The sequence below is a fragment of the Euphorbia lathyris genome, chromosome 10, assembly GCF_963576675.1.
Source record: "Euphorbia lathyris chromosome 10, ddEupLath1.1, whole genome shotgun sequence".
NCBI lineage: Eukaryota > Viridiplantae > Streptophyta > Magnoliopsida > Malpighiales > Euphorbiaceae > Euphorbia > Euphorbia lathyris.
The window spans coordinates 61,147,711-61,170,501 of record NC_088919.1 but is presented as its reverse complement, the minus strand read 5'-3'; the positions used below and the strand labels follow the sequence as shown (position 1 = coordinate 61,170,501).

The following is a 22,791-nucleotide window of genomic DNA, read 5'->3' as shown; positions in this document are numbered from 1 at the left end:
AAACACATTCATGATTTGGTCCAAAATGTAGGCCTAAGTGAAACTAGTACTATAATTGATCCTTTCGAGACAGGAGTGCAGTTGACAGATAAATCTGAATTATATGATCAACCAAACAAATATCGTCAAATTGTAGGCAAACTATTATATTCGGGATTCACACGATCTGACATTGCTTATATTACACAATAATTGAGTTGCTATATAAGGCTCCCACACAATTACAAATGAATGCATCATTATATATACTGAAGTATCTCAATGAGACATTTAAACGGATTAAATTAGGCAACAAATTCAATTATCAATGCATTAACATCGTACTGTGACTTAGATTGAGAAAGCTGTAAAATAACTAAAAGATTTATTACTAGTAATTGTGTGTTTGTCGGATCATTTTTGGTATCTTAAAAATCTAAGACTCAAAGTACGAAGTTCAGATAGGAAAGTTTTAAATGCCTCGTAAAATTTCTGTATCGCACTGTGATAATTAAGCAGCTATTTATATAAAAAAAATGGAATCCATTTTACAGCTGGCTGAATGATATCTAATTTATTGCCACGTGGCAAAATTGCAGCAGGTGTAAAGCTATAAATAGCCTTCACAAAAAACAATTCCTCATCCAAATTTCCCTCCACTAAACTCAAATCTACATGGACAATCATGTCCCCGCCACCTCCGCCTCTACACCCTCCGTTGCCTCAACCCCCATGTCACAACCTACTGAACCCTCACCGGCTCCGGCACTACATCCGCCATCTGCGGCACCTATTCAGCCACCACCACATCAACAACAGCAACAGCAGCCTCCACTCTCTTCTCAACCCCCTTCCTCCGCCTCCACACCCCCAATCGCTTCTCCAAACCCTAACCCTAACTCGTCTCTGAAACCCTCTCCCCAGCCACTATCCCAACCTCACACTACCGCTAATAGGATTCCAACATTGCATAGATCTTGGCAGCATCCTCACCCTCATTCACACTTTCCGCAATTCACTTCTATTACTTCTTCACCTTCTCCTTCTCTTTCTGCTTCCTCTGGTCCTTCCTTGACATCTTCCGCTTCGCATTCTGTTTCTACACCGCAGCAACGAGTCGGGGTTGCTATTGGTGTTCCGGCGACTCACCCTAGTCCGTCTCCCTCGCCCTTTTCGTCTTCTTTTGGTCAGCAATATGCGGGTTTGGGTCGTGGCACAATCAATATGCCTGAATCTGTGCCCAATTCTAGCGGTTCACAGGTTAGTTTCTCTCGCATTAAATTGGAATATATATGGTGTCTGTGCTGTGTGGTTGGTTGATGTGGTTTGTTAAATTGTTACTTTCTTCGAACTATGTAGGTAAGGGGAGTTCAAGGATTGGGCATGGTGGGATCAATGAGTTCAAATTCTGCAATTCGGCCAGGTGGGATTCCTGCACATCATCAACAGAGACCTCTTCAATCATCTATTAGACCAAATATTCCTTCCCCAAATAACCAGTCCACCACCCAAGTTAGTACTCTCTGGGGGGATTTTTGACGTTTTTTAGTATTTTATTTCATGGTGGTTATTCATAATGTCTTCTTTATGTAAGTATAGTTGATTGTATACCAGAGAAAGATATAGTTGGTATGCTCAGGATGTTGATTCTGTCGTGCATTTCAATTTTAAGAAGATATTATCTGAATATTTTTTCTAAGCTTGCTGTGATCTTAATTATGAATACCCAATTATTTTAGATGAATTATCTGAGGCAACTTGCTAAAAAAAGAGAGAACGATAACTTTCCTTCTACGCCCTCCCTAAGGATGTGGTTTTACTGCTAATAGATTCTTATCTTTTGATTCACTTGTATTTGTCGCTACATTTGCTATATGTTGGTTTTTAGTGCTAAAATTTTCGTCCCAATCTGAGCTTTTTTCTTTTTTCTCTACTGATTTATCTTATTGTTTGTCAAAATTTTCTTTGAAAGCTTTCAGATGGATGAGAACATTATACTTGATGGTTTTCAATTAAACCATGATGAACATAGTGTTTCCAGCTATGTCATATATTATCCCTACTGATGTGCTTCACAACAAATGGAATAAAGTTAGTTTTTTCATAAATCTTTTTGAAGAGTTAGTAACAAAGTGTTTCTTTCTGCAGAATTTCCAAGGGCATGGTTTTATGAGACCCTCTCCAATTGGTCCTTCAGGTTCTTTGGGACCAAACACATCTCAAAGTACGCAAGTCCCTAGTCAGCCATGGTTAACATCAGGAACCCAAGGCAAGAAACCATTGCCTTCCCCCTCATTTCGACCACAGATAAACTCTCCATCCTTGCAACAAAGGTCCCATATTCCTCAGCGGCACCAGTCTCTGCCTACAGCCTCACAGCAGCAGCACATTTCACCTGCACAACAACAGCAGCCTTTGCCGTCCCATCAACCTGCAGAACATTATGCACATCAATTTCCACCAACAAGACCTACAAGGTCCATAACAGAACAGCTTGCCCTTCAAGCTTCAACAAATTCAAAGCAACCTTCTGCACCTATATTACCGCCTAACACCATGAAGCCAGTGACCCAGAGTAGGACAGCAAATGCAGAAACTGAAGAACCTTGTAACCGGATTCTTAGCAAAAGAAGCATTCATGATCTAGTTAGCCAGGTCAGCAATGTTTAATTCTCCTTGTTGCCACTGCTGAACTATATTGATCATGTGTAAGGTTCCACATGTCCAGCTTAATCCGCAAAGGACAGAAATTTCCTATTTGTTTGACTAGTCCTTCTACTTTTGTTGATGGGGTGAAGTTGACATCATTCAGCAATCTATTGGCTTGATAATTCCTGCCAAATTTCTCCTAACATGTACACTTATCATAGGAATTTTTATTAGATTGGAGGTTAGGGCATAAATTTAGAAGAAATACCCAAATAAACATAAAAAATGCAGCATATAGGTGCTAGGTACTGATGAAATTCATGCCATTGCTTGAATATGTAATTTCATTCCGTCACTTTTTCAAAAAACTTAATAATATGATTTGCTGGCGCAATCCCAACTACCTAAGGATGACGAGAGAGACATTTTGATTATTATGAGAAGAATTTGGCTGATTCATAAATGCTATGTAGATAGTCTTGACTCTTGAGTAATCAATGAGATTGGGAGGAAAAGTTAGGTTAAAATTTTGGAATTACAGTTGCACAGAGTACAACAAGAAGAGAGATTAGTGGCTATTAATAGAACTTATTAGTACCTGAGGTGCCATGAAAGCAGAGGGAAAGAAGGGGTTGCAGGAGATTGGAGGAAGGAAGGAGAGAAGAAAGAAAAAACTAAAAAGAATAGAAAACTAGGTCTGTGGGCTTTCTAAATTAAATATTCAAATTGCCTTTAATCATATTCTCAAGATAGTAACATGGCTACGTAATATTTATTGACGTAATATTATACCTTGTCCTTTAACACCAGGAATCGCAAATTTGGAATTCTCAACTGAAATCGACTACTAGGGATAATTCTAAATGGTAATAAATCTAAGTTTTCTTTAAGTAGGAAATTTAATAATACTTTTCCATCTGAAGTTTTACCAGGATTATTTTGAATTTACATAATTGAGAATGAAGCCAAAAGATTGCTGTACTTATTGTGCTACATCACACAGGTGAGCTGTGCTGATATTCGGATGCTAAATTGTTTTTCTTTCTGAATAAACTCGTGGATGGTTCACTTGCGGTTGTGTTATAGGGTGACAATGATTGAGACATGATATTGAAACTTTTTATGAGTATAAGACGGAGTACTCCAGCCCAACGTTTTGCATGTGAATTCTATGCCGATGCATAACTTTCTATTGATGATGTCCAAAAGCCTGATGTTACACTTAGGCACTACCTAACTTGTGCCATGCCCTATTTGGACCTTGATTGTTAATGTTTATTTTTTATTTTATCTCTTTAATCTTAGATTTGTTTGTGATTGCACGTGATTCATTCGTTTGTTAACATGCTTTCTTCTTTTGGATTAGATTGATCCATCCGAGAAATTGGATCCTGAAGTTGAAGACATTCTTGTGGATATAGCAGATGAATTTGTCGAGTCTGTGAGTAGTTGCACTTCCTGTTGATTTCTTTTTTGTTGATGTTAGCATGCTTTCACAAATGTAACAATGCTGCTGATGTTACGATTTTCCCTGCTAGCTAAATATGTTTTCCCCCCTTCTTCCAAGTGCTCGTGATTCTTGAGTCCATGCCAAAAGATGCTGGGCATTAAAACTAGCTCATGCACAGATTATAAATTCATTTCATTTTATAAGGAAAGGATTAGAAGTATGAAAGGGTGGTTCTAGCGAGGCTTTACAACTTGATTGCAAGCCTTGAATTGATTAGTATTTCACCTCTGTAATTATGTCTAGGCTGTGTATGTCTTCTATTAGTTCTCTGGATCAATCCTAAATTATGGTCTTATTATTTTCTTCTTTACCAGATTACAACATTCGGTTGCTCATTAGCTAAGCATCGAAAATCGGAAACTTTAGAAGCAAAAGACTTACTTCTACATCTTGGTTAGTTATACAAGAGAAATCCTGTAAGGTTTATATTCTCAGCTTGCTCATGTATGATCCTTATCTTATTCTACTGTCATATTCAATGCAGAAAGAACCTGGAACATGACACTTCCTGGATTTAGCAGCGATGAGATTAAAACCTTCCGAAAACCGGTAAGAACTTGCTTGGATTACTTCTTGAATTTCATCTTTCAATTGCAATAAAAACGGTAAAACGTTGTTGTCGTGTGACCGAAGGCCACGGGTTCGAGTCTTAGGAGCGGCCTCTTGCCAAATAAATTGGCAAGGGAAGGCTTGCTCCCAGTGCACCCTTGTGGTGGGACCCCTCCCCGGACCCTCGCTTAGCGGGGACGCGTAATGCACCGGGCCGCCCTTTAATTGCAATAAAAACTAAGCCTGATTCTGACAAACAAACTTACTTGGATTACTTGTTTGCATCTTTCAATTGCAATAAAATTCTGACAAACAAACGCATTTCTTTACCATTTTCACCTTTTTGCTGAACATTTTATTTTGGTTGTATTTCAGTTTACAAATGATATCCACAAGGAACGCCTTGCAGCTGTAAGTTTTTCTTCTTTTAGTATCAAATCCGATGAACACGTACCTATATATCACCTTCTCTTTATCTCTCCCTATTTTGTAAATTTTGATCTTTCTGCATCGTTTTGGCAGATTAAAAAGTCAATCTTGGCATCTGAGGTACAAGGTGCTAAAATCACTGGTGGGCAAGCTGCTGGAAGTGCAAAGAGTAACATGACTAAGACATCAGCAAATGCCATGATTGCGCCTAATGTTAAAATTCGTGAAGTTACTTAATGGTTAGTATTGGGTGCTGCATGTGAGCAACTTTTTGGCTAGACAGGTATCGTCTATGCAAATAGTATAAAGTTGTCCTTGTAGTATGAAACTCGCGTTTTTTTATTTTGATCCTCATAAACTATTTGAATAGGAATAAGGTATCAAAATAAGCTCAAGATTTTTGGAGAGTTAATTTAACCCCCCACATACAAAATAGTGTAATTTCAGTCCCAATGTTTGTTAAATGGTGCAATTAAAGGCCTCACAAACAGAAATCGCCGCATCAGATTATTTCTCTATAGCTACTCTCCAGAATTTCCAACCCCTAACAACCCAGGCGTAACAACTCAATAATCTATGTTAATTTCTGTTAGTGAAGCTTTTAATTGCATCATCTGATAAACTTTGGGACTAAAATTGTATGGTGCGACTAAATTAGCTTTTCTCCATATTTTATCCCATTTGAATATGATGGTGCTGGTATAGTAATAAATAGTATTGGTTGGAAATTTTAGTAATACAAGGCTCCTGATTATTCCGATTTTGGTGGATTGAACTCGCTCATCTACTATTTCAACACATCAAATCCCGTATAATTTAGTTTTAGTCAAATTAAGTCCTGCTTGCCAAATTAGTTAGCTATAACATCTAACAATTTAGTTAAAAGCATGTTATTCATTTTATCTATGTCTAAAAGTGTACTTTTTATAATTCAAAATCATTTTAAAAGTTTCTTTGTAGCTGCATCATACATAAAGAACTATTTTCAAATTGTTAAAAAATGCAAATTTTGAACTCAACTAAAATAAGTAACACTGTATTAACCGAATTGAGTTTAAAGTCGACTTTTCTATTTATCTCGGACTTATACACTATTAAAAGTAAAAGATCATACCTCAACATGCTTTTTGCCTAGTTATTCTGCTTTTAGCATATATTGCTGTATCTGACATGATTTAGTTGTCAAATGGTTGCAGGTGGAAAATTGGGCAAGAAAGCAATGATAAGAAATCAGCTAAATTTTGTCTGCCTTGATTGAAAAAACAAGGCATGTGAATCTTTTCATTTCATGTATAAAGTGCCACAAAAGGATTTTAATTTTAAAATGTAAAATATACTCTTTTTAACGAATGAGAGAAGGGGAAGTAAGTTTGCACGGGCAATTCTTTTGTCAAATGCCATTCTTTTAGCTGTGGATATTGCAGAAAATCATGTTTGCTAATGTGGTTCTTTTGGTAATTACAAGTTTTGTTTCCCTCTATCTAACAATGAGTTGAAGTCAGCTAATGCTATATCTCATAAGTCTGGTTGAATTTGAATCTAATCTAATGGCTGGCTTGGAAGTTAAAGAAAGAACAATGAAACATGGCTGCAGTGACGGAGCCTAAGATGAGGGTCCAGGTGTGCAATTTCGGGACTCATTTCAGATGCTCTGCCTGGAATCACCCCTCTAGAGTGAATTACGGTGGCCGGAGTGCAATGGACTGTGCGTACCCCTTCCTCCGCAACTCACCTGTAAGGAAGTGGAAGGCAACCCGCATGTTCCTTCCAAAAACAGCTTATGATCCAAGAAAAAAAATTAGTCAATATCAAGAGCTATCAATGAAAAAAAAACCCAGATTTTTTTAAAGAAAATATGTAAAAAGAGTCAAAAGCCCCCGCTAATTTTAGTATACGTTTGTAGTACTATTTCATTATGTAATGTTAAGATGATTGGATTGATTAAAAAACCGTAATTGATTAAAAAGCACGTAAAAGGTTGTGGGTTCAAACCCTTGAACCTCAATTTTTAGTCTAATTGATTTTTTTACTAAACTATTTTTTTTTCCAAATATAATTTTTAGAAAATTAATATTGGAAGTATAAAACATTAAATATATATATTTTCAGGTTTAGCACTTTTTTTTAGTATACAACACACCAGCGTTATTTTTAGAAAATTAAATATGTTTACATTTTTTATGTTGGACCCTTTAAATTTTTTAGTCACAAACCAAAACGAAGTAGTTTTATTATGTTGGAGGCTAAAAAAATTTACCACAAACTATTGAGCTAAAATTAGTCCTGTAAGTGTGAAATCCTAGCTTCACCAATAGTATTAAACATTTCACGTTGCTAAATTAAGAAGTAATACGACTTCTTAAATTGAGAGGCAATACTCTCATTTTGAAGTATCTTTTGGAGTGAGTTAGATTTTCATTTACCAAATTTTATAAATAGAGGTTACGTGCTTTATGAAATTTGCAGTTAAATAATATATTTATTAGTTTTTTAATTAAACAATACTTATGGTTTATTTAATTTATAAAATCGGAACTTATATTTTGAATAATTTATAAAGTCAATTTTTTAATTGTTCGAAATCATTCTCTTTTAAATAAATAAATACACTATAATCAAAGCTTTCAAAAAAAAATACACTATAATCAATTTTTAAATCATGGAAACTGTTTATAAAAATCAACCGTAACACAAGATTTATTTATTTTGTATGTTTTTTAATTTTATTTCTGAACAATAAGAACAATAATAATTTGGCATGTGTAAGCACATGCATTCGGTAAGGATGATGATGTGTGCCTCAGCAAACAGCCAAAAGTCCACTCAATCCATTTCCACGTGTATACCATGTGTTCTTGTTGACGTCTCAACTGAAAATTATACTAAAAGAAATGTTAGTTAAAAAAAAAAGATTTTATTCATTATTTGCAATATATGTTTTAGAACAAAAATAAACATTTAAAAATAATTGCCTAGTTTGAATTCTTATTATGGTAAATTTCAAATAAAACTCATACGGTTTCACTAATTTTCAGATAAAGGATTGTAATGTACTTTTTGTCAAAACAAATATTGAAGTTTTCAACTTTAGCAAAATAAACTTTTTGATTGATACTATTAAAATCACCCTTGACGCCGGCTCCACCCTTGAGTAGAATTTGTTCGGTACTTGATAGCCCCCCCTAATTATAATATATTAATGCGTTTTGTAGTATTTTAACAATATGTTGAAATGGTTGGGTTGGTTAAGAGATTTGTTTTGTTATGAAATGTCATGGGTTCAAACCCCCTCAACTTCTTTTTTTTTTTTTTTGCTATTATTTATCTAATTGAATTTTTCCTTACAATTTTTTTAAACTTTTTTTTTCCAAATATAATTTTTAAGCAATTGATGTTGGATTTATAAAAACATTAAATATTTCTACTTCTTTTAGGCTTAACATTTTTAATTTTTTAGCATTAAAAACGATAAAAAATTTAGGTGTCTTAGTTTAGGAAATTAACATTGGACATACAGAAAATTAAATAAGTTTACGCTTTTCACATTGATCAAATTGAAGCAGTTTAATCATGCTAGAGGCTAAAAAAATTTTCCAACCCTAACGGGCTAGACTTTAAAAAATTACCACAAACTACACAACTAAAATTAGCCCCCCCAAACCTCAAATCCTGGCACTACCACTGCTTGACGACTTCAAAAATGACATATTTTAAGAACTAATAATATTCTAAGCAACTTTAATTCTTCAACTTTTTTATTTTAAGATTATTTAGATGATGTTTGGTAAAGAGAGAGAAAGTTCCAAAAAAGATGATTTTCGAAAATCGAAAATGTAGTTCCGTAAAAAAATATGACATTGAACAACTTTAATTCTTGAAAATTTTCATTTTCAGAACGTTAAAGATGGTTTTAATAGCATTAATCTAAGTGTGAAACCTCAATCATCGTTTGACAAAAAGTAAACCACAGTCTTTTATCTAAAAATTAGTGAAACCACAGAGGTTTTATTTGAAATTTACCCTTCTTATTATTATTCCTATCAACTAGGCATATCCAATTGTGCCATTTTAGAAATTTTTCTTAATTTATGCACTTAACATATATTTAATTTTTTTACATAAAAGATATATATTACAAAACAGATGAAACATTACAAATAAAGGAGGTGGATTATAAACCACATGCCACGATTAGACACAGAACCAGTTGTTCGGACAAGAGAGTGAGCAGACATATTCGTTGATCTCTGGGCAAAACAAAGACTACTACTATCTATTTCATCCATAATGGACTTGCAATCATCGATGACAACACCTAATAGTGAAGTATGTCGAGTTGGTCGGGATCAAAGTTAACCTTTAGCATGCTGGTTAGTGGATGTGACCAGCCCATAGCAGCAAGAGCATCCGGGCAATATTTATGAGGCATGCTCAAACATATATGTTGCAAGAACTGCTAAAATCATGAGTTAGAATAGAAAATTAAATCCAAAATATCACATGCTTATATCTGTTAATATATACGAACCAGAAATATTTAACTAGACAAAAGCAGAGTAATCGAAGAACATATTCATTAGTAGAGAGAATAAACTAAACACGACACTCTTTGCTACTTCTTCTTTAATTTTAGAGCTTAAGCATCAAAAAAATTAGGGATGAAACACAAACCTGAAGAGACCTGGAGCTTTTGTTCTTCCTCGAGACCTAGATTTTCTTCCAGGCCATGAGTAGTTGCCAGACTTAAGAAAACAACCACGAGAGAAGAGGGATTGGGTCTGAAAATGAAAGATGTCGAATAGGAGGGTGGAATTTGTGGATCGATCTCTGGAAGCCATTAGGAGAGAGAAGCATTTTAGGGTTTTTGCAAAGATAGTTTGGGTTTTTCTGATTTTTGTGTTCTCTATTTATATTTTTTATTTCTTTTTTTATTTTCTTTTTTCCCCAAAACTTTGCAACATGGTACATAGTTGGTAAATGAAAAGAAGGTTGCTAAAATGGGCAGGATTTCTCCCTCCATTTTTTGCAACAACGAAATATTATTAGCAACGGAATCAGTCGCTAAGTTAGCGACTGATTTTTATCCGATCGCTAACTCGCTGTTTTCTTGTAGTGAATGATGAGAATGATCCAACTTTCGAGCCTGTTTCCATCGAGAGAGAAGTGTAGTACCGTTAGTGAACAAGATCGGGGGCTGACACAAAGTGGTTATTCCATACCCAATTATTATCATCCGTCCAAAGGACCCAACAAATCATATCTGCCACTTCCATTTCGCGACCGAGTAATATAGTCCCAAAATGTGAGGAAGCTCTAGAACTAGGCACTAATGTCCCTATAGCTAAGAACTGCCAAATGTGCCTTGCCTTTCTACACCCTAACTAATGTATGAAAACTATCTTCGATAGCTTGGCCACACTAGGGACAAATTTCTTTAATCGGCACGTGCCGAGCTGCTAGAGATTTTTTCGTTGGAAGGCAATCAGTAAACGCACTCCACATAAGGTCCTTGACCTTTGGTGGGAGAGCCAGACTCCATAAATAGTTCCAATTGAGAATGGGTGGTTGAACATTAGTCACGGTCACAAGACGCATATATCCACTCTTCACAGTGTACTCCCATGTGTTTTCATCCACCCATAACCAGCAATCCTTGATGCGATGTTGAGAAACAGGGATTCGGCTAATCAACAATATGTCCCTTATGCTAAAATTTTGAGCTATAGCAGCTGGATTCCACAAACATGTCTCCTAGTCCCGCAAGATTGAGACTTGAGTATCAGCTGAAGCATTACTGGGATACTTTCAACATACGGATTATCCTTATTCGGAAGCCAAGAGTCTGCCCATAAAGATATCACATCCATCCCCGATTGATCATATTGCACCAGCCAGCACAAGATCCGGAGCTATAAGAATACTTTGCCAAATGTAGGTGGGGTTATTACGAAAAGTACCTTCCTGAAATGTATGCGAAGGGTAATAACGAGCCTGAAAAACCCGAGCCACTAGAGAATCAGGGTTAGTTAGTAGTCTCCACCCTTGTTTTGCAAGTAGGTTAATGTTAAACAAGTGAAGTTTCCCGAATCCCATACCTCCAGATTTCCAATGAATTCCTTTATTATCTGAACCAGACGATCCCCATCAGAATGAGCTCATCATCCTCTCTAGATCAGAGCAAAGTATGTTGGGGAGAAAGGATAAACCCATGGCATATGATGGTAGTGCCTGAAATACTGACTTGATATACACCTCCTTCCCTGCACATGAAAGAAATCGAGACCTCCAACTTTTCATTATATTTTAGACCATATCTGCAAGGAAATTAAATACCTCAGTCTTGTTTTGCCCAATCAAAGAAGGTATGCCAAGATACTTCCCACGATTAGTAACCAGTGAGACACCCAAGTGACTGCTCAAAGCATGACAAACATCATCAGAGATGTTCCTGCTAAAGAAGATTGAGGATTTAGAATTTCCCGACAATACTCTACGATGGCGGACGTTTTGGGACCTCAACTTCATCCGCCTGCATCACAAGGCCTACTACATTTTCTGCTTCCAGGGTGATATTCGCACCGCAGGTATGCGAATTCCTCCATATTCGGATTCAGCGAGATGTTCATTGTCAAGGCTTGAAAACAGGTAAAGAGGGAAGGCAGATATAAGGTGTAAGTGGCAGCGGCAGGATATGGAAGGGAGAGAGAGAAAGAACAACGATGCAGAAAGGCGGCGACCAGAATTTAGGATTGAGAAAAGACGGCGCAGACTCGACAAAAGCGAGAGATTCTTAGATTCTTTAATGAAGTTATTACTTATTTAACTATAAAACTTGTCTTCTTTTAGATAAAACTTACTTAAACTATCCATTAACGGTGCGTTTGGTATTCTACGGGGATATGAATAGGGGATAGAGGTTGGGATATGAATAAAGATAAAAGATTGGGATAAAGATAAAAATAAGATATGAGGGTTTATTAACCCATATTTGTTACGTAGGATATGTATAAATTATTCATTTTACTATATTCCCCCTATCCAAATTTAAATAGAAGGTATATAATATTGTAGTATCAATATGGACCGAAATTAATTAAATTTAATCTATCAACCTAACTTGAGAAATACTTGGAACACTGTATTAAAATTTTAAAATACAAAAAAATGGAATAATTTGAAACATACTTGGAACACTGTATTAAATTTTCAAAACACAAAAAATAAATTAACTAATATATTTAAAATGATAGATTAAATTTAATTAATTTTATTGGACATTTGATAACTCGGGAAAAAATCCTTGATCGGAGCACGTCCCTGTGAGGCGCCGTTGGGATCGGCCGGGGACACTCCGATGCCAAAGTCAGTAAGGAAGATCAAGAGAGCAAACTGAATTGACAAAGAGTAAGTGAATGTGTACCTTGATAGCCTAGGGATGTAGGCTATATATAGCTAAGAAGTCGTAACCTTCAGCAACTAGAAGGTCTCCATTAATGCTCCATTAATGGCGGTTACAGGTTATCTTTAACCTGGCGGTTAGCTAATTGATAGCTCATTAATGGTCTTTATGGCCGAGTCGGCGGTTTGCCGTTACTGTGATGAATCAGGTGAAAGAGGAGATTCGCCTCATAGGTTCGCCAGCGGATCTCACTGAGCTGAACCGTGGAGATCCGCCATCTGGTTCTTCTTGCGGCGTTCTCAAGGTGAATATCCCTTTTGGTCCTTGGTATAATATTCTGTCAGTAAGATGAATATCCCTTTTCGTATTCATTGATCCGTCAAGGCGTATGTACGCTCTCCTTGAGAGCTATGGCGGGTCTCCGCTACTCGCTCTCATCGGGCGTATCTCGTTATGGCGTATCTCGCCATGGTCCACGTGGCGTGGCATAATGCTAGAGACTCTTTCCTTTTCCTCATTATTTGCATATTCTCCACTGCATTAATTATCATTAATTCCACATTAATCATGTATAAATATCTCTTTTAGAAGGAATAATGGTTTGCCATTATTTCTATTAATTTTCCCTTATTCCTTATTCAAGAATAATTTGGGTTGTTATCAGAAGCCCCCCCTAAAGGTATAAAAAGCTCTTTAGGGATGTCTAAATGGTGTTTTATTTTTCTATCTTGGAGGAAAGTGGACCCGCCCTAGATGGGGGATCACATATGGATATGATACGCTTTTAGGGGATTTTCCTTCTTCGTGGATAGGTGGCCAACCGTATCCATTGTTAGCCTCTAGGGGCTTCTTGAGAGTTATATTTCCTTTAGAAAGGAATAACCTGCCCTTTATGGGACCATTTGTTCCTACCGCATAGGATTATGATTCGCCTTAGGGACTTCTTTTCTTCAGTTCTGCCATATTGAGGAGAATGACCCGCCCTTAGGGATCAGTAAGAATGATCAGCCATTTAGGGACTTTTGTGCATTTTGTGGAGGCGAGACTTTGTTATTTCTATGATGAAGATGAGGATTCATTACTTTGATGAAGACGAGGCTTCATTAATTGGATGAAGACGAGACTTCATTAATTGGATGAAGACGAGGCTTCATTGATTGGATGAAGACGAGGCTTCATGAATTGGATGAAGACGAGGCTTCATGAATTGGATGAAGACGAGGCTTCATTACTTGGAGATGAAGACGAGGCTTCATTACTTGGAGATGAAGACGAGGCTTCATTGTTTGGAGATGAAGACGAGGCTTCATTATTTGGAGATGAAGACGAGGCTTCATTAGTTGGATGAACCCTTTGCTATCCAGAACTATTTTTACTAATGCATTATATCTTTTAGCAAGTAATTTTCTAGAATCTAGTTTAGGATTTCTCCGATTGTTTAGGGTAGGTGGCCAGCCGTACCCCAATGTGTGAACCTTTGTGAAGGTTTAGAAGCTGTTCTATTCCTTCTAGAGGAAGTAAAGCTGCCTAGGGGATCAACTTGCTACCTATCTTTGAGGTGAAGCGATCCGCCCGTAGGACTTGTGAACCCTTCTTTGGGAAGGGAGTGAGAGAGTGTAAAGTCCTTGCGTCCAAGGAATGTTTTAACTCTTTCTCGAATGGTGATCATCTAAAGATGGATCCGCCCATGAGAATGTTCTCCTATCTTTGAGGAGAAAGTTGAGGGTGTAATGATCTCATGTTTGAGACGATTTTAACCCGCTTTTGATGGTGGTCAATCCTTTTCCTGTCTTTGAGGAGAGAGTTGAGCTCATTTGAAAGCTCCTGAGGGTCTGTGCTTCTTATCTTTGTGGAAAGGGGATCCGCCCGTGATGGGATCAATTGTCCTATCTTTGAGGTAATTGATCCGCCTGTGGAACTTTTCATTCGCCAGCCACTGGGCGTATATCAGCACTAAAAGCTAGGCAAATGAATATAAAAAGTATGGCGAGAAAGAATAAATTATAAAATATAGGATACTATAATAGTTTAATGCACATATAAGAATATGTAAAAATACTGATTTTTAGGCCCATGGTTCCGTCTTTTCTGAGCAACTAGAACCGCATCCTCAATGATGTTTAACTTATGAATAATCACATCTGGGCTTACTCATGTGGGGATCTCATTCTTCTATGTAAATATGCTTTCAGATTCAATGAGAACTTTTTTAACATCCTCTTTGATCTCAAGTTTTAATCTTTTGGCGATCCGCACCCGCTTTCCATCAGCAATAAGGAGCGTTTCTGTGTCGCCCATAGTTGTAGTGACAAGTTAATATTTCTCACATTCGTCCTCTTTGGATTGTGGGCGGATTGATAGTGACGCCGAGTATAAGTCTCTTTAGCCACTTTTTGGTTCCCGCTAATCATTACTCCTCCTTTGCTGGTGGGAATGTACATTGTCAGACAACGGATGGAAATTAGGGCTGCAACCTCTGGCCCTTGGTCTGGATAGTGTGACCCGTCACTCCAATGATGTCAACAATGGTTGTTTCTATTTGGATCAGATCAACCTTTAGTTTGGCGAATGCACCTATGGTGATGACATTGCAAGAACTACCCGTGTCTACCATTACTAGCTTCATTTCATCTCCCATCCTTCAATTGTCAACGCATCTGTATGTGGAGAGATTACTGGACCTGTTTCAGCAAAAGGAGTAATGGAGGGATGTTTTATCCAGAGCGGATATTTTTGCTTTTTCCACGGATGGCTGATACACTGGTCCATCTGATATGACATTAATGACACTTTTGAATTTATTTTTGGGATCTGTCTTTTGCTTGTCATCTTGTTATTTGTTATTCTGGACAAAGCTATCTAGTTTGCCAGCTCCCAGCAAGCTTCAGTGTGGTGGCCAACCAATGTGGTGGCCAACCTGTAGTACGCTTTGGCGTTTCTTCCAACGGTTACATGCTCCCCTCCTTTGGGTTCGGGATATGTAATGTCCCGCTTATATTGAATCTTTTCTTTTATATTGTGGCAAGTTGGAAGCTTTAAACATTCTGTCCGCTTCGTACCCCAGGATCCGTGCTGTGAATGGCGAATTCATGTTAACTTGATGGCGTACCTTTCTGCATTGTTCTCTTGTCTATATAGAGCGGCATGCACTCGCCTTTCCATCTCATCATTCGTGTGTTCAATGTTGAATCATGATGGTGAAGCCGGTTCTTGATCTTGATCTCGATCATGTTGAGGTTATGCTTGGAGATATGGTTTAACGCGGATGGATGTTGTCACAACCGTGGGAGCCATTTTATCTAGCTTCTGATATCTTTTTTCTGCATCCTTCAACATTTTGCTAACATAATAGATGGAGAACTGCTGACCTTCTTCTTCTTGAATATCCACGGTGCACATAGCTTTATCCATGACAGATTGATACAAATGCAGGTCTCCCCTTCAGATTGGTCTGCTCATCAAGGGTGGTTCTGCTAGGAATTGTTTTATACCTTGATATGCTTGTTGACAATCTTTCTAGTACGATGATCCGCCCGTTCAACCTCTGGATCTTTCTCACCCATATTGGGGCTTTCATTTAGGCGCTCTTTTCACCTTTTTCCTCGCATGGCGTTTATTTAGGCGCTCTTTTCACCTTTTTCCTCGCAAGGCTTTTATTTTATCTGGATTTGCTCTAACTCCTTTTTGGCCAATGACATAGTCAAGAAATTTTTCTGAAGTGACTCTGCATATACACTTCTTTGGATTGAGCTTTATTTTTCATATCAGTGTTTGCACTGGTTGTAGTATTAGCAACTCCCTTGTACCTGTGGGTTAGCACTGAAAGAACTCCAGAAGTGGGGCATACTCTGTCCATTATTAAAAGATTGTGGTAAGTCATAAAAGCTATATTCACTTACCTTGGGGATCAATGGCTTGATCCATGGAACATACTTCATAGCAAAAGAATGTTTACATTTGCCTTGTTGGCAAATATCATGTATGATGCAATTCTCTTTATGGAATTTTTAGTTCATCTTGGAATCAACTTAATAATTCCTTCATGTTGGTCCCTGACTCTAGAATGAACTTAGTCAAAGGATAAAACCGAGTAAATATTATATGTCAAACAAATTCATAATAGAATTTTAATCGTGCTTGTTTTAATAATAATATCACGTATAACGGTCATAACCATAAAGATTGCTACTGCACATGAATATCATAATGAATTCTTAATAAATAACCATAATGAGAATGGTTTAAGAATAATGTCCTTTTGTATTTCAATGCGCATTAATATCCAAGATAGCATATTTATTTTAAACGCCATAAAAGTTATGACATTCTATATTGGGTAAGATATCTTACATAGTTGCTATTTACTTGCAATTAATATTGTGCATCCATACATTAATGGCATTCAGAGATCATTAAAGCCTCATTTGAATGAGGTGTAATTAAAGAAAGGTGAGTGATGATTTAATAATATAGTTATATATAAAATTACTCTTATATCATTTCATTTGTACGAATAAAATAAAAGAGAAAGGGTAATTTTGGAAGAAAAATACATGTACCATGATTCTCCTCCAATTCGGGGTGTATGGAAAATTACCCAAAATTCATCCTCACATACATTCATATACCATCATCCAAACAATCTTTAAGGAATTCTCATGTATATCCTAAGAACTTTGCATAAATTAATGTTCTTATTCAAAACTGACGCTTACACTCTTTTGTAGTTAGCTTAGAACATGAAAATTTTGTTTATCGAATTTGGTAATTCATCATCCCAGAATGGCCTTAATAGTTAGGGACAATTACATGATAATCACAAATTGATTCAATATGTTCAATTCTCTTACGTTGGTAAAAGAAATTCTAATAATGTCAGATAAACAGTTTTTATATGAATAAACACATCCTTGTAAAAAAGGGAATGAAATAACTGTTTGACAAAACAATATTCAAAAATATGAATTTTTGATATTAAAAGTACTATATAGGAGAAAAGCCATATATAGATGGTGAATTGTACAAGGAAAAACCAAATATGATTTTTTTTGTAATTTCTTCTAATAGTTATATGCATGTTCATCCAAAAGACCGACCAGATCTAAATCAATTGTAATTACATGAGCCCTTTTATGATATTTTAATATCAAATGACAAAATCACATTGAATGGATGATTTTTTTTGTAAATCCCAAAATTACGGGTCTTATACATACGTTTGTACTAATTCAATGATAATATCATATTACACTTGTCATGCATAAAAATATGAGGGTATAGTAATCATGCAAGATTTAATGAAAGATTTGTGTCTATGACTTCATCTTTCACAGTTTATTAGATTTATCATAATAACATGTAATGATATTCATAGCACTTTATAAGAGTGAGGGATCTCAATTTTCTTTAATTAAAAATGGAATAAGAAATGGGAGGAAACTTATCTTTTTCATCATAAAATTCCAGATTTAATGTAGAAAACTCTTTCCCACCAATATATGGAGAACTGTATCTTTGGATAGATTTGTTGTACTGATTGAGCCAAAGTTTGAGATTGTGATTTCTATTCTGTTGACTCCATTGTTTTGTTCTTTGTGAAACTCTATACAATCAGGATTTTGTGATCTTCTGTTTGTTAGAGATCCACCTTCACCGCACCAATTGATAACTCGGGAAAAAATCCTTGATCGGAGCACGTCCCTGTGAGGCACCGTTGGGATCGGCCGGGGACACTCCGATGCCAAAGTCAGTAAGGAAGATCAAGAGAGCAAACTGAATTGACAAAGAGTAAGTGGATGTGTACCTTGATAGCCTAGGGATGTAGGCTATATATAGCTAAGAAGTCGTAACCTTCAGCAACTAGAAGGTCTCCATTAATGCTCCATTAATGGCGGTTACAGGTTATCTTTAACCTGGCGGTTAGCTAATTGATAGCTCATTAATGGTCTTTATGGCCGAGTCGGCGGTTTGCCGTTACTGTGATGAATCAGGTGAAAGAGGAGATTCGCCTCATAGGTTCGCCAGCGGATCTCACTGAGCTGAACCGTGGAGATCCGCCATCCGGTTCTTCTTGCGGCGTTCTCAAGGTGAATATCCCTTTTGGTCCTTGGTATAATATTCTGTCAGTAAGATGAATATCCCTTTTTGTATTCATTGATCCGTCAAGGCGTATGTACGCTCTCCTTGAGAGCTATGGCGGGTCTCCGCTACTCGCTCTCATCGGGCGTATCTCGTTATGGCGTATCTCGCCATGGTCCACGTGGCGTGGCATAATGCTAGAGACTCCTTCCTTTTCCTCATTATTTGCATATTCTCCCCTGCATTAATTATCATTAATTCCACATTAATCATGTATAAATATCTCTTTTAGAAGGAATAATGGTTTGCCATTATTTCTATTAATTTTCCCTTATTCCTTATTCAAGAATAATTTGGGTTGTTATCAATATGGACCGAAATTAATTAAATTTAATCTATCAACCTAACTTGAGAAATACTTGGAACACTGTATTAAAATTTTAAAATACAAAAAAATGGAATAATTTGAAACATACTTGGAACACTGTATTAAATTTTCAAAACACAAAAAATAAAATAACTAATATATTTAAAATGATAGATTAAATTTAATTAATTTTATTGGACATTGATACTACAATAATATATGGACAAACTTAAGTTTTTAAAAGTTGAAAGATTAAAATTAACTTGAAAAATATTTGAAACACTCTACTAAATTTTCAAAACACAATAAATGGAATAAATAATAAAACTTGAGGGACAAATTAGACTTTTCCATCTAAATAAGTTATCCTCATGTCTTATACCACATCCCTCTAGGTATAACTTTAGTGGGATAAAAAACTTATCTCTCCCTTGTCTCATTCTCATATCTCCCAAACAAACATAAGATAACTTATCTTTTTTTTTTTTTTTTATCTCCTATCCCACCTCTTATATCCAGTTGCGAATACATGATTGCTCGGTTGGGGGGATCGATTTTACACGTGGTGTGTAATTTTTTTTTTTTGCTAAATCAGTGTCTAATAGAAAAAATTCGGATTTAGAGAGGGCTTAATAGGTGAAAAAAATTAGAAATTTGGATTTAATGAGACCCTAACATGCCAAATAAATTGAAATTTTGGATTTAGAGAGGACTTAACGGGACCTGGACCAATTTTGGGATACTAATAAGTTATCCCCATGTCTTATACCACATCCCTCTAGGTATAACTTTAGTGGGATAAAAAATTTATCCCTGCTGTGTCTCATTCTCATATCTCCTAAACAAACATGAGATAACTTGTCTCGTTTTTTTATCCCTATCCCACCTCTTATATCCAGTGGCGAATACAGGATTGCTTGGTTAGGGGGGGTCGATTTTACACGTGGTGTGTAAATTTTTTTTTTTTTTTTTTTTTTGCTAAATCGGTGTCTAGAAAAAATTCAGATTTAGAGAGGGCCTAATAGGTGAAAAAATTAGAAATTTAGATTTAATGAGGGCCTAACATGCCAAATAAATTGAAATTTTGGATTTAGAAAGGACTTAACGGGACCTGGACCAATTTTGGGATACATCCGATCCAAGCTAAATTTCTTGAAAACAGATGGACGAGAATCACCACAACCTTAAATTTTGTGTAGACAGAGAGGCCGAAACTACTCGTGGCCATGATGGTTCCGACGGTCGGAGGAACCCGGGCTTCTCCGAGCCTCTCTGTCTCCACCCCTGCTTATATCCCCTCTAACAAACACCCCGTAAGTATTATTTTTTTACTATTCTTTTTTGTCAGATAATGTCAAGCCAACCAAAAAAGAAATTCCGGTTCCGTTCTCCACAAGTCCAAACAATTAGGCTGTTTTTTTTTTCTTTTCTCAATGGGTGGCTGATTAAACAACTTTTTATATCTTGATAAGAACTACTAATATTTTTAGAAAATAATTTCGTTGAATTTACAAATACATATTTTTTGTAAAAAAATAAAATAAAATAATATTTTTAGAAAATAAATTCGTTGAACTTCTAATACGTGGCTATTAAGCTTAAATTAAAAATAAAAAGTTTGAAATCTAAATCACAACTATAATTCAAGAAAAGAATTAAAAGATCAAATAAGATGGAGTTGTTTGGAACAAGTAATTTCAACTAATTTCAATTAAATTTCTTAAATATTTATAATATGAATGAGCTGTAATTTTAATTAACATTTAATATGATAAACTCATAAAAAAAACAAATTGGTTGAAACGAAAAAAAAAAACGTAAACAAATAGGGTGAAAGTCAGATTTACCCTTTAAAATTATTAGAAAATATTATCAATTTTAATTTTATTATACTAACGGGGTGTTTGTTAGAAGGGATATAGGAGGTGGGATAGGGATAAAAAAACACGAGATAAGTTATCCCGTGTTTATTTGGGAGATAGAAGAGTGAGACGGATGAGGGATAAGCTTCTTATCCCTCAAATCCTATACCCAGGAGGGGGTGGTATAAGGAGGTGGGATAAGCTTCTGCGATTTTAATAGGATGGAAAAGTCCATCTTATCACTCAAATTAATGTTATGTAATTTAAATAAGGTTAAAATAGTAAAATGTATTATTTTATCCCTATCATTATCTCACCTACCAAACATTGAATAATAATTCTCGACTATCATATTTTTATCCTTATCCCAACCATTTATCCTTACAGGGTGTTTGTTAGAAGGGATATAGGAGGTGGGATAGGGATAAAAAATACGAGATAAGTTATCCAGTGTTTGTTTGGGAGATAGAAGAGTGAGACGGATGAGGGATAAGCTTCCCTCAAATCCTATACCCAAGAGGGGGGTGGTATAAGGAGGTGGGATAAGCTCATGCGATTTTAATAGGATGGAAAAGTCTATCTTATCCCTCAAATTAATGTTATGTGGCTTAAATAGGGTTAAAATAGTAAAATGTATTATTTTATCCCTATCTCTATCCCACATACCAAACATTGAATAATAATTCTCGACTATCATATTTTTATCCTTATCCCAACCATTTATCCTTATCCCTATCCCAACCTTTATCCATATCTCTATCCCAATAGAATACCAAACGCCCCGTTATTCCTATCCTAACCTTTATCCCTATCCCTATCCCAATAGAATACCAAACGCCCCGTAAAGGTATATTTGGTTCAACTACTAGTTAATAGTCGTTGTTTGTTATTGCAGTAAACTGTTTGCAGTTGTTGCTAACTGTTTATTATTAGCTGATTGATTATTGATGTTTGATAAAATTGTAATTAGCTATTATTGTCGGTATGTAAAATGTCTAGGGTAAATAATCTATTAGTCCTTATATTTTTACTTAACACACTGTTTCATCCTCGTATATTAATAATTCAAATATGTGAAAGGCTAACCGTTGAATAGAATAAAAAATAAAAAATAGTGCATCAGTTGCATATCAATTAATTCTAAAAAAAGATTTTACATTTTTTTTTTGTAATTTCATTGTAGAATTGGAAATTAATATTTTCTAATTCGACGAAATATTTGGATTTTTACTTTTTTTTCACAGCTAATTAAAAAAAATTAATATTTTTTTTTATAATTTCACAATAGAATTAGAAATTAATATATTTTGAAATGTGCCGAAAAATATTTTTTTTTGAAACCAAACTAAAATTTATTAAATGCTCGAACTTAAATCATTACAAAGAATCGTTGCCAAATAATCTGGCACTAAAAAATCACTGAAAGAACTAGTATTGGAACGAGCGTGTCTAGTCATAGTGTGAGCCGCACCGTTCGCTTATCTCGGAACAAAAGTCACAGTAAAATCTAGACGTATAGAAAGTAAATGGCGAATATCATCAATAATTCCTCCCAACTCTGTACAATCATTAGCAGCAGTAGACCAAATCTGACTCAAATATTACGTTGCTAAATGACACGGATCTACACCATTCCATCGTCTGTTTAATCGGCAATGTGACGAAATATTTAGATTTTTTTTTTTGTCTAATTCGTATAGTACCATATATTTTATAAATTTTTTTACGTATATATATATATTTATGATTTATTATTTTATTGATAAAATAATACATATTTACCAAGATGACAAGATTCATAACCGAGATTAGTATGTTTTTTTTTTAACGTTCTCCCTAATTATTATTATTGGAAAACGAAAGCAATAGAAGGGTAAAAGTGGAAAAATAAAGCAAGCAAAGGATTCAACAAATAAACAGAATATTCTAGTTGTCGATTGATTATAAGGCACAAAAAGTGAAAAACCTT

General features: G+C 35.6%; 1 protein-coding gene across 2 annotated transcripts; it reads left to right on the top strand.

Annotated features, from left to right (window-relative positions):
• The first annotated feature begins 616 nt into the window (after window positions 1-616).
• LOC136208864 (transcription initiation factor TFIID subunit 12) lies at window positions 617-6,596 on the top strand. 2 transcript variants are annotated; one of them, XM_066000122.1, is made up of 9 exons: window positions 617-1,239; window positions 1,339-1,491; window positions 2,128-2,634; window positions 3,995-4,069; window positions 4,453-4,531; window positions 4,623-4,687; window positions 5,063-5,098; window positions 5,210-5,355; window positions 6,313-6,596. In XM_066000122.1, the coding sequence occupies exons 1-8, from the start codon at window positions 655-657 to the stop codon at window positions 5,351-5,353; spliced, it is 1,644 nt and encodes a 547-aa protein (XP_065856194.1). In that variant the 5' UTR covers window positions 617-654; the 3' UTR covers window positions 5,354-5,355; window positions 6,313-6,596. The 2 variants fall into 2 exon arrangements, with proteins under 2 accessions (XP_065856194.1, XP_065856193.1); XM_066000121.1 differs by having other exon boundaries at window positions 5,210-5,399.
• The last annotated feature ends 16,195 nt before the right edge of the window (window positions 6,597-22,791 follow it).